Source organism: Sycon ciliatum, chromosome 10, assembly GCF_964019385.1.
Source record: "Sycon ciliatum chromosome 10, ocSycCili1.1, whole genome shotgun sequence".
NCBI lineage: Eukaryota > Metazoa > Porifera > Calcarea > Leucosolenida > Sycettidae > Sycon > Sycon ciliatum.
This window is the reverse complement of record NC_088652.1, coordinates 18,979,859-18,992,842: the sequence shown is the minus strand read 5'-3', so window position 1 is coordinate 18,992,842 and position 12,984 is coordinate 18,979,859. Positions and strand designations below refer to the sequence as shown.

Below are 12,984 nucleotides of genomic sequence, written 5' to 3'. Positions count from 1 at the left end.
CTCAAGTTCCCGGGAGTCAACCATTTGAAGTCGTCTTCGAAGGAACATTATTCGGCTGAGTTGCACAGCTATCAGAATGATTGTCCTCGACGGCAATGCAATATTTTTAACAGCGTCCTCACTTCTTCCTGTCGCGCGCGATGTCCATGGATTCTTGGAGAAAGAGTTTGTTTTTGAGAAAGTACGATACGTCCGAAATGTCTTGAAAAAAGCTTCGAAAAGTCGAGGCTACAGCCTTGAGTTAGGAGCGGTTCAGGGTATAGTTTCCAGAAATCGCAAAGAACCTAAATTTACCTCGGATGACAAGCTGCGCATGACGTAATGTAGGAATTTCGCCGAGCGCTGGGTCTATGCCCGTTGCACACTCTTGGGGGTTATGAACTCTTGGTGCTATACATGCACATGACCCTGATGACGTCACATGACCCTGATGACGTCACATGACCCTGATGACGTCATATGACCCTGATGACGTCACATGACCCTGATGACGTCGATGAGGCTAGATCATGTTTTGATTCTGGCTGAGATTTTGAATGGAATGGAATGGAAATGTTCTGGAATCCTAGGATTCCAGAACATTTCCATTCCATTCCATGATTCAGCCAGACATGATGAGACTATCCCCGTTGACGTCACTGATGTACATAGGACTATGTCATCCTGTGAACCATCAGGTCATCTCCCAAACCACCCGACCCGGTCTCGCACTTTTCTGCTGCCCCCCCCCCCCCCCCCCACCACCACCAACCCGTCATAACTTCAAGTTATTGCAAAGACAGTGCATAATTATGCACCTGGGAATCAAAGTGCCAATACGCAGTGATTCTTTGACTGGAAATGCCGACACTCTCAGTGCAACTGCAGCACATGAACTGTTAGAAGAGATTGAGCTTTTCAATCAAAACCGTCGCCTGTTAGTGCTCTGCCGGAAAGAAGTCAGTAAAATACAGCAGGAGCATTGGAAAACAGTGACTAGTTTCAAAAAGAAAAAAAGGAAAAAGGTCACTGAATGTGAAGCAGCAGTCGAAGCACTATGTACGGTGTTGAATGCTGGTGAACGCAAAGCAGATGCAAGCGGCAAGGACAAAGTTGTTCTATATTTTGCAAGTTCACAGTTTGCCATCTTGACAACATGGCATCAACGTGCAGGCGTAAAATTGATGAGCATGCGCACTGGATATGCAGGCACACACATGCACACACATGCGCACACTGGTGACATTGTTATTGAAATCGATGCGAGCGCAAACTGAAAGCATGTTTGATCACAGAAATGGAACACGGTCATACACACCCTGTGTTTCACGTTGGTCAGATGGTATGTTTCCACGGTGACACATCCTGTGTTGGTCAGAGGGTGTGTCACCACGGTGATCTACGACCAAGCCCTAGAACAACTACTTGGCAAGATATAAATCATGAGAAGATCGGTAGGGCTTAGGAGGGCTGTGCTGCTGGCAAAAAAATTAGCGGTTCGCGTGAAACTCGGCTGGAGTTTCACGCGTCCACATGAACGCCACCACCCTCTAGGATCAAGGCGCAGATGCAGCTCCTAAGCGGTGGGAGGCAATGATTGACAATAATGACGAAACCGCTGCGTAGTCAATGTATGGCTATAGTCACAGGTCTAAGTATGGCTATAGTCACAGGTCTAAGTATGGCTATAGTCACAGGTCTAAGTATGGCTATAGTCACAGGTCTAAGTATGGCTATAGTCACAGGTCTAAGTATGGCTATAGTCACAGGTCTAAGTATGGCTATAGTCACAGGTCTAAGCGGTAAGCAGGAATGGTTATTGATGCTACTTTCTCTTTACCTCATTCCGAAATGTTCAGATTGTGCGATGGAAACGGAGATACACTTGAGAAAGATCTAAAGAGGAACCGGGACAGGTGCGAAGAAGTTGGAGATTATCATTCTGCACACACCAGGCATTACTTCTTCTGGGACTGAGCAAGAAGAACGTCCACGCGTAGAATGGCTGTTAGTTATCCATGCTCAGGGGACCGGCTTCATCAATCGGCGATCCGGTCGGTGGCTCTCCACTTTCCTGGCTGCTCACCGATGGATGGCGTTGTGTACATGGCAGGGGCATTGACGGCGGTGGCAGAGGCGAAGGTGTTGCCAACGGCAGCGGTACTTGCGGTAGGTGTAGCGAATCGTACTGTAGTGATTGACCACCGTAGCTCTGTAGACTCTGAGGTCCGGGTCTGTGCTCAGCGGAGCTGATTTGTGTGGGTAACTGTGATGCTCCACTGGTGTACTCGTGTGATGCTCCGCTGGTGTACTCGTGTGGTGGGCTGCTATACCTGCTGCCATTCGTCACCTGGATGCCGGTTGCACCCGAGATAGAATCATGCGTCTGGAGTGATGATACTGGTTGTATGGGAAGTACCCGCACTGTTGGTCGTGACTGCTGGTCTTGATGAGTAGTATGCTCAGGCTGTTGTTGAACACGTGAATGTGTGTACTGGTTTAAATACACACTCAAGGATGCGCTGGGTGGAACAGCGAGGACTGGAGAAGATTCGATAACTTCACCGCCATTGTGATTTAGGTCAGAGTTGATCGGGACTCCACTGTGCTCTAGATATGAGCTTGTCATGCCAAGGGGGCCGTTCTGTTCCGAACCCGCCGGGTAGGTAAACTGTGCCTGCTGCTGGGGTTGTGCCTGCTGCTGGGATTCTGCCTGCTGCTCGTCTGTACCTAGCTGTAGTTGGTCAAACGAGTGTATCTGCTGGCGCTGTCGCTGGTGCTCATTGCGCTGAAGGATTCCTCCTCCTTGCGTCCAAGCTCTGGATGGCAGGCTGACTGGTGGTTCATCCCGGAACACTGGTGGAGCACTGCGTTGCTGTACTTGCATGCACTGGTCATTGGCACGCTGATGTGCTGAAGAAACAGAAAGGCGACAGTGCAACACAGGAGATTAGAGCGCACGTGACCTTTCCTCTCCAAATTCCTTACAACAGCCCAGCACGCGTGCGTGCACTCTGCTGAAGTGATGTGCGTTTAGACCCTCTACTAGGAAGCTCTCTGTGGTCCGTGGTCAGTATTATCCAGTGGAACGTCTTTAGGACGAACACCAAGGGATCAATCGTATTTTGTTCTCCATGACGTGAGTTCCTCTTATCCATATTATATACCCAGTGGATACACAGTGACTTGTCAGAGAGTTACGGACACTAGTTCTTCTAAAGCAAATGTTTGTCTTATCAGTGTTCTTGTCTTATCAGTGTTCTTGTCTTATCAGTGTTCTTGTCTTATCAGTGTTCTTGTCTTATCGGCGTTCTTGTCTTATCGGTGTTCTTGTCTTATCAGTGTTCTTGTCTTATCAGTGTTCTTGTCTTATCAGTGTTCTTGTCTTATCAGTGTTCTTGTCTTATCAGTGTTCTTGTCTTATCAGTGTTCTTGTCTTATCGGCGTTCTTGTCTTATCAGTGTTCTTGTCTTATCAGTGTTCTTGTCTTATCAGTGTTCTTGTCTTATCAGTGTTCTTGTCTTATCAGTGTTCTTCTTTACGTTGTTTCACTGTACATGCAACTTGCGATTGTCATCGCAGACTTGACCTGGTGGCCCAAAAACACCGCCCAGACCAGAGATACCGAATGTGGGAACACCCTTATCAACCCTGCCCCACGGACGACTGGTACTGGCGGCATGGAAGTAAAACCCACATCGTTTCATGTTCCAGTCACCCGTAAAAGGTAAAAACATATTATCAGGTTCAAACAATAAGAGGACGGAAAAGTGTTTTAACTCCGAGTTTCTAAACAATCATCAGAAAACAGTTTTCTGATGATCGCTTAGTGCGTGGAACTCAGAGTTAAAACACTGTTTCCGTCCTCTTATTGTTCGAACTGGCTCTGCCTGTCGGTAATGAGCACTCTCTTGGACAGCCTGGAACCTCTCTGTTTTATTACCAGGTCAATGCTGGGATTCACTGAGGAAGGTCTACAGGTTCTGCCCTGCACATCATCTGCTATGTGTAGTAGAGTGTGTAAACATTATACAGACACGCCAGCCACAGTGAGTAATACTGAGTATACACCAGGAGTCGTAAAATACCGGTATTTTGCGACTCCCTGGTATACACTATAGACACACCAGCCACGGTGAGCAGTAAGGACAGCTAGTGCAATGTGAAAGTGCGGCGTCACCTTATACACAACCAAGGAAAATGGAATTCGGAAAGGACATCGAGCATTCGACTTAACTGAAACAGAGGACTGTGGGTTTGGAGAGGAAATGGACCGGCTACAGGCCCGTCGCACCGACTTTGGAGGTGGGGCGGCCATGGAAGGGGGGTCCGGGGGTCCTCCCGCGGGAAAATTTCAAAAATTGAAGCCAATTGCAAGCATTTCCAGGTATTTGGTGCCATTTCAGTGTACGGTAACTACAATGAAAGTCTTTTTTGATTCTGCAACAAACGAAGAAGACGCTACGATCGGGGACAAACATTACCCTCCCCGGGGAAAAAATTCAAAAATTGAAGCCAATTGCAAGCATTTCCAGGCATTTGGTGCCATTTCAGTGTAACTGCAATGAAAGACTTTTTTCTGCAACAAACCACGATTGGGGACAAGGATTTGTCACGTTTGCGCTAAGCTGCGATCATGCATTGTGCTTTGTTGTAATGTGCTCCAAAAAAAACAACAAAAAAACAAAAATACGGCCGAAAAAGTGAGGCGGCCTCAGCCGCCCCAGCCGCCCCGGCTGTGACGGCCTTGGGCTATACATGTACTTCTCATACTGTCTTGCAGGTCTGTGTGAGTGGCACATAAGTGGTACATAAGTGGCACATAAGTGGCACATAAGTGGCACATAAGTGGCACATAAGTGGCACATAAGTGGTACATAAGTGGCACATATTTTGCCACTCATACCTCCTACATCACATTCCAATACCACACCCTTCATGACTACCCACCTCGCGTGGTTTCCTCCAATCTTGACAGTGATGCAATGCTTCCAGTAGCAGGATCTCTGTGTCCCATTGTGCTAGCGCATGCTTGCAGAGTCCGGGTATCGGCGCTTGCGCCATCAATGTTCTGCAAGCCTACACAATTGAACAACAACAGTCCGATGTACAAGACTATCGGTGGCATTCAGGGTTGACTACGCCTAGCAGGAGGACTGGGCATGGAAGAAATAGAGAGCAACATTGAATATTCCCTTGACGGCTTGACAGTCATAAGAAAAAGATCTTACTTACTTCAAGTACACAGTACTCAAAACTTAGTAGCTTCCAAAGTACAGTGCCATTCACAAGCGGAAAGCAAAAACAAGAACTCACTCAAATTTACGGTGTACGGGTCTGCATCCACCTGTGCTCCGTTTTGTGCGAGAGGGTCTGGCGGCATGTCGACTGGTTCACGTTGATCAGGGAAGATAAAACTATTGGAATCCACTGGTGCCCGCGTACTGCTGGTTTCCACATCGGAGTCAGTTTCGTTCCGTAGTGTATCACCTTCATTGCAGTTCCTCTCCTCGCTTTTTCTGTCCCTGTTTGAACTGCTCTGGTCAGTGGAGGCATTGGCTTTGTGACGGGTATGTACTTTATAACTTATAACTACAATTATACCCACTATGACCACGAATACTATCAAGCTCACGCCAATTAGGAGCAGAAGCTGGACCCCTATAGCACCACAAACAGAGATCAAACTGATGTCACGGTTTTTGGAAATGCAGAGCAGAAGCGAAAGGCCACAGAAAATCATCAAGGTTATTTGTATAGATCTCTCTTCAGACTCAAGTCTATTCTGGCCAAACTTGCTGAACAGTAAAACAATACAGTCATGTTCATTAGTTTGAGGGAGTTGCAAACGGGAAAAGTCTGAAGAAGTAAAATACAGGACGATACAGACATCGCACAAGCCTTACTCCATTGAGAGAGTAGTATTATCTGTACTCCATTGAGAGAGTAGTATATCTGTACTCCATTGAGAGAGTAGTATATCTGTACTCCATTGAGAGAGTAGTATATCTGTACTCCATTGAGAGAGTAGTATATCTGTACTCCATTGAGAGAGTAGTATATCTGTACTCTAATACTACAGGTCTGTCACCGGGCGCCGAAGAACGACCAGGCTAGAATTTCACCAAGCACAGCATACCAATGTATGCAATGTATACATGGTATGTTGACTCAACCGTGCATAGACTGTAATACATGAAAATAAGAATGGTCTAGGCTAGGAGGCTGACCCCCGTCCAGTTCTTCGCGACCGACAGTACTGTAGATCTACTATGTAATGTGGAAATCACTCTACATGTACTTAAAGCAGACTCACAATCGCGAGGTGTCGTTGAGTTCACTGTGTCCTCCTCGAATCCAGGAGTCGTAACAGCTGCCCAGTCAATGATCGCGGTCATATACATATGTGAAGTTTCTATCAGTGTAGTACGCCATGCATTAGTGACTTCACTGGTATGGTATAGAAAGCTGGTCACAGGGTGGCTCGCCGTGGCTGGTTCCAGCACTGCGTTTGGCTCATTGCTCTCAGATTCTGGGTCGGTCGGTGGCTTGTCGTAGCTATCAATGTCCTCCCACACTGCTCGGGTTGAGCGTGAATTGGACTCAGTGCCCTTGCTATTGTATAGTCCAGATAGGCTGACGGAAGACTGGGTTGGACTGGCAGTGTCTTTGGTGTTAGCTCTGAGTACACTGCCATCACGTTTGCTACTGCTACTGACATGTACGGGTTTAATTCGCGTAGTGGTGTCCGCACTGGCTGCGGGCGTTGTGGAAACTGTTGTCGAATGCAACGGGCGTGACTGGCCAGGTGCCGTCTGTGATAGAATGGCAGTGCCAGAGTGGGTGTTCAAGGAAGTCCTCACACCAGGCGTTGTAGCGCCGGTCGCAGGACTAACACTTGTATGGGTAAGATTATGGTTGGGTTGATGGCTCACACTGGATCTGGATGTTGTGATAATACTAGTACTGCTCGTTTTATAAGTTGGATTCCTGGTTGTAGATTGCTGCTCTGGGGTGCTCTCATTGTGTTTAGGGCCTATGTCGGTTAAAGGTTTCGTTTGTGCGTTAATAATGGGGCTCATTGTGGACAAAACCATTATAAGGAAAGATGATGGCACTGCAGATTTTCCATTCAGAGTAGGTGCACGGGTGGTTTCTGTAGTTACTGTACTGGGTTGTGAGGGAGAGGTAGTTGTTGTGGTGGGTTGTGGGGGAGAGGTAGTTGTTGTGGTGGGTTGTGAGGGAGAGGTAGTTGTTGTGGTGGGTTGTGACGAAAAGGTAGTTTCTGTAGTGGGTTGTGAGGGAGAGGTAGTTGTTTTGGTGGGTTGTGGGGGAGAGGTAGTTGTTGTGGTGGGTTGTGAGGGAGAGGTAGTTGTTGTGGTGGGTTGTGACGAAAAGGTAGTTTCTGTAGTGGGTTGTGAGGGAGAGGTAGTTGTTTTGGTGGGTTGTGAGGGAGAGGTAGTTGTTGTGGTGGGTTGTGACGAAAAGGTAGTTTCTGTAGTGGGTTGTGAGGGAGAGGTAGTTGTTTTGGTGGGTTGTGGGGGAGAGGTAGTTGTTGTGGTGGGTTGTGAGGGAGAGGTAGTTGTTGTGGTGGGTTGTGACGAAAAGGTAGTTTCTGTAGTGGGTTGTGAGGGAGAGGTAGTTGTTTTGGTGGGTTGTGAGAGAGAGGCTGTAGATGTTGGTCGAGAAGAAAATTTCGATGATGATGGTCTCTTTGGGGTTGCAGCTGCTGGAATTGGGGCTGATGTCGTTACAATTGTCTCAAGTGGCTTGTTTGTAGCTCTGACTTCGGTCACGAAAGCTGTGGATGGCATGTTAGGACTAATGGCAGTGTCCATGAGCGATGCTGTTGATGTGGCCAAGTCAATTTCAACAACTGAACCTGGCGGGAAAGTGGTTGGTGGTGGTGGTGAAGTGGACACAGTGGGTGTGCGGGTAATGGTGGTACCACTGATACTGTGGGTCTGGACAGTAGTTTGTGGATTCTGCTTTGGAAAGGTTGGGAGTAGCTTGCTGGTTGCGTCAGCTGGCAACATCACCGTGGTAACGATGGTGGGAGAGGAGGCGACAGTGCTAGTTCTGGTGATGGTGGTCGTAGACGAGGATGACTGACTGTCAGAGGTGGATGCATGGCTTTTGGTGGTGGACTTCGGCCTACTGGTGGTGGTGGGCTGGATGCGGTTATTGGAGGTAAGGACGACAGTGGAGCGGTCGGATGTTTGAGCAATCAACGATGTGGATGGTTTCCTTGATGGCGGTGTGTTGTCCACTGGCGAGGTCAGGTCAGGCGTCACCTCTGTTTCAAGATCACTCGGTGGAGAGTGACTGCCAAACTGTGGTGTCGATTCCGGGGTTAAGTATCCTCGGCGATCATCTCCTCTCTCCGCAGAGTTTCCTACGTGAACACGATCAGTCTGGGAAGTCACATGCAGCTGAGATCTCCATGGCAACGTAGCGGGTAGTAGCGGGGTTGTCGTTCGGTCCAAGAATTCCAGAAGCGTTGTTTTGAGTACCACGAGCTCCCTGCGACGACCTCTGATTCCAACGCATTGAAGAATGCCGCCATTGAACATCTCCATTTGCTCTGGCCGCAGAGTCAGAATCGCCTCCCGTTCCAAGTCGTCATGATGCACAAGGCGTGTGCTGGTGGAGAAACGGTTAACGTACCCGTTTGGCATCATGACGGTCCAGTAGAGATATGGAGCGGGGTTTGACATTGCTCGGCAGGAGTAAACAGATCTAGTGCTGTATGGCGTTCTTTCTGGCTGTCCTGGTGAAGATGACGGTGTCGTCAACCGAATTTTACCTGTACAACCAATAAGAACACAGTCTCGGTGTTAAGCCTAGAAGCGACATAATGCACTGCCACAGGTTGCCATGGCAATCGTACTTCGGAACGGTACATTCATACAGTCAATACAAATGTACTGGAAATGTACACGGCCTCCCTTACACAGCATTTAGTCTGGCTGCACTGGCCATAGGTCTTTGTGGTCTGTGCTTGCAATGTGCGTCGTCAGTGACTACTGAGATGGCAGTGGGAGTAGTGACTTTGTTATGTGTATACAATGACATTTTATTTTTTACAAAAAAAACATGTGAAGGTATCGTCAAGAGCGCATGAAGACGAGAGTGTGCAGCTCGGATGGGTTGCTGTCACGGCGGAATTCCGTGATTACATCACCTTAGTGATGTAGTGCGTACAAGCAGGATTCAAGCAGATCTCCTGCCCTTCAACTGCAGCTCAGTTGTACGCACTACGCCACTTCCCGCCTCAAATCTGCGCCAAATATGATGAAAACACGGAATTCCGCCGTCACAGACACCCATAGTAGAAAATGCCCCAAGCTGCACACTCTGGTTTTCATGTACTCTTGGTATCGTACTGCATCTGGAGGGCATGCATCAGCTGAATGGTGGAGCACTATGAACTGGTGTGAACAATGAGCACAAGGTGGCTGTGAAAGGATCGCATCATGGCAGCTTGCCAAAACACTCATTGCTGAACCATAACTATAGAGGTTATGCGATGACATCATCAGTTGAGGTGCTTTGGCAACTTAGCGGCGCAGCGCAGCGGTACACGATGCACTAGCGACTCGTGCTGTATACCTTCGCCCATACATGGTTCTGCAGACTCACCACCATGGCATCATGCGCATAACCTCTACAATTAAATTGATGACATGGCAAGTAGATGTATTTTACGACCGTTCCCTATGCATGTACGCCATACATATATACTCAATAGTTACTAGTACAGATGTTCATTGAATATGACACTCAAAGGACGGACGGCTAGCTGTTAGCGTCATTACAATACTGGCCTGGGCCAGGGGGGAGGGGGGGGGGGGTACTTTCCACTTACATTTCACAATGAGCTGAATCACTTGGGTGTACCCTGTACGCGAGCTGGCATGTGTCGCCCTGACAAACCAGTTTCCGGAATCATAGCACGTCACATTCACGAGAGAGAAGCCGCCATTTGGCAGGGTCTTGAGCCGCTTGCTGCCTGTAACGTCCACAAGGTTGTGAAAAACTTCCAACTTCACCATATCCTGCATCCATGGATCGTCCACGCGAATTCCTTCTACAATCACAGATTCTCCAACTAGTGCTGTCTTTCGCGCCAGGTGAAAACGCCTTTTCGGCCCAGGCACTGCGAACATTTTGAAGTCCAGACCTACATGACCAGCACACCAAGCATAGGACAATGCAGTAGTCATCATTCTTTATACTGAAAATTGTAGTAGTCTACACAGCAAGAACGTTATTTCAGCGTCTCCAAAACGACAGCCAGCGACTGCATGATTGTACCACTACCGGTACATACTATACTCTATAGTCTAGAGCACAACTAATACTTGATGCTTAGATTACAACATGATTGTCATGTAGTTTCCCACTACAACAGACTGTCAGTACAACAGTCATAACACCATGTACCACGTGATTGTACAGTACAGTCTGTGGTGCAGTCTCATGCAGTCTCATGTAGGCTATCCACAATGCCACATGCGCATGTGAGCTGGCATCAGGCTATGAATTAAAAAAAATTCGAATTATGATTCCACTATGCACAACAGAACAAGGACAATCAAGGCTTGTTTGCTGCTACTTTAAGTTTCATGCTCACGCAATCATCAGGCAACATGAAGATCGGGTGCCGACCATGCCGGTATATATGCCAGGAGAGGGTGGTATAAAAAGCTGTGTGAGACTGTGGGGGCTAGCGCAGTAGCGGTGATGTTTTAGGCAATGAGACGTAGTGTGTACTCCTTGTGGCTGGGCAAGGGGATATTCTTCAGAGAGTATCCGAGGCCTCTCCTGGCATATATACCGGCATGGTCGGCACCCGATCTTCATGTTGCCTGATGATTGCGTAAGCATGAAACTTAAAGTAGCAGCAAACAAGCCTTGATTGTCCTTGTTGTTCTGTTGTGTATTACGCTCTGCCTTTGTGGTGTTGAGCACTGTCAAGCACTCTGGGTACATCCTTCGGTGATTCCACTATGCATAGATCTACGTCTGACCCTGGTGCAGTCATGATTGTGTGCTACTGTACTGATTCACGAAGCCGGATTTTGTCGAGCACGTCATGCATGCACAGACTTGTTCCGTGCCTCTGTGGTTTTAGATTTGCTGACACAGAGTCAGAGGCGATTGCCCACAAACGTGGTCATGGTATGGTCGAGACTCAATGTCGTCCCATGCATGGCTATGGCCCACTGCTACTAGTAATTTAGCAGAGCAGATCTACAAGAGTCGAGATACATGTACATGTATCATAATTATTATGCACATGTGTGACGAGATAATGACTTCGTGCGTTCAGGTATACTCACTCCCAAAGACTATCTGGAAGTATGCCGTTTTGTTCCTGATGGTGACGTTGAATACTAGAGCTTGGTCTTTCTTCTCGCTATCGGTGAGTGTCATAAAGTGTTCCGTGCCGGAGCCATGTCGAAAGAGGCGCGTATCTGTCACATCCCATGGCCTATTGTCGACCCACACGTTCACATCCGCGGGCAAATAGGTCAGGTTTCGAAATGGTTCAGAAGGGAATCCAATGTGGCCCCCGGCATGAACGTCTGGACCGCTGATAAATATTGGGACGGGCGATGCTTGTTGATGCTTGCCAAGGGATTGGATGATCTCCACCTGGTACGAGAAGGACATGCTGCTGACTTTGCGCTGGGCGTTGCTGACTCCACCTGCATGGCGGAGCACAATTAAGAGCCGAGACAAATTACTTGAAATGACTCAAATGAGTATACATCTCACATGCACCAGTGCAGCAATAAACATTCAAAATTCACGCCAGCCTTGGGAGACTTGGGAGAATGAAGTTTGAAGACACCAATGCAGCTGTACTTATGGTTGATTCTAATGGTGATAAGCATTTACCGCCTGGTGTGTATTTACCACCATTTGAATCAGCCATTCGACTTGTTGGGGATTCGGGTAGTCGTCGGTAAGCCATAATCCAGAGGTCCATCAAGGATTAAGGCGACAGGCATCGAAATGAATGCAGATCCTACCACACAACGGAGCCAAATTCTGCATGTACTGGTACTACGATTGTCCCGGCACTTAAGATACACTCAAGCAAAAATCAGCCACTTTGTCTAGCCACCGAAAAGTAGGATTTAAAGTCATTCATGCTTCGAACACGTGTAGCTCAATGCTACCTCTGCGTGTGGGTTTATGCCGATAGCACCATTCCAGTATGTAGATGTAAGCATACAGCGTAGCGACACCGCAGAGTAGTAGTGACTAGACGACTGTATTAGTACAACACCACACTACAACGTTGTGCGTGTCTAAGAAACCACCACAGGCGCGGCGGAATGAGAGCATAATTACATGTCTTTCGTGTACAAGCGCACACGTTCCTGCATCACGGACACTGAGACAGGCATTGCATGCTTACTCACCCTTTGCTTTCTCGATCATTGCATGGCAGAGATCACCACACAACATTGCAAGAGTGAGCAGCAGTACGAGTGTCCAGAACATTAACACCTTCCCCATGACGATCTTCTAATGTAGGCTAAAGTTACAAGGTTTGGTGTTTGCGATAATAGCTAACAGCCTGAACGACGAGTGTATCGCTATCTGCTAGTGTCATTCAACAATACTCTTCCATTCGCTCAGCTCGGTCTACATGTGCTTGTCTCAACATCCTCTGTTCCTGACCACCATTCTCCTCTTCTCTCCCGCCTCTAATCTGTGTGTATCCTACAGTGCATATTGCTACTACTGCTGGAAGAAAAAGACTCCTCTTGGGTTATGAATACGTATAGTGTGGGTCATGAATGCCTTCGGCGCGACATCGCCGCCTTCGCACACGAGTGGGAATCCTCCACGGCCCACGCACAAACGCACAGGTCTTGTTTCATGTTACAGTCATGAAAGTATCTTGTCGTTAACTGAAATTGTCTCCCTCTTTTTTCCCTGTCTAACTGTACTGAATTTCACGGCATGATCGACATCTCAGCACCG

At 47.9% G+C, this 12,984-nt stretch overlaps 1 protein-coding gene across 1 annotated transcript; it reads right to left on the bottom strand.

Moving 5' to 3' along the window:
- Positions 1 to 1,780: 1,780 nt before the first annotated feature.
- On the bottom strand, positions 1,781 to 12,745 carry LOC135826530 (mucin-2-like). Its single transcript, XM_065339138.1, has 7 exons — positions 12,417 to 12,745; positions 11,325 to 11,693; positions 9,848 to 10,162; positions 6,296 to 8,785; positions 5,296 to 5,640; positions 4,930 to 5,058; positions 1,781 to 2,892 (listed from the first exon to the last, which is right to left on the bottom strand). The coding sequence occupies exons 1-7, from the start codon at positions 12,511 to 12,513 to the stop codon at positions 1,988 to 1,990; spliced, it is 4,650 nt and encodes a 1,549-aa protein (XP_065195210.1). The 5' UTR covers positions 12,514 to 12,745; the 3' UTR covers positions 1,781 to 1,987.
- Positions 12,746 to 12,984: the final 239 nt, after the last annotated feature.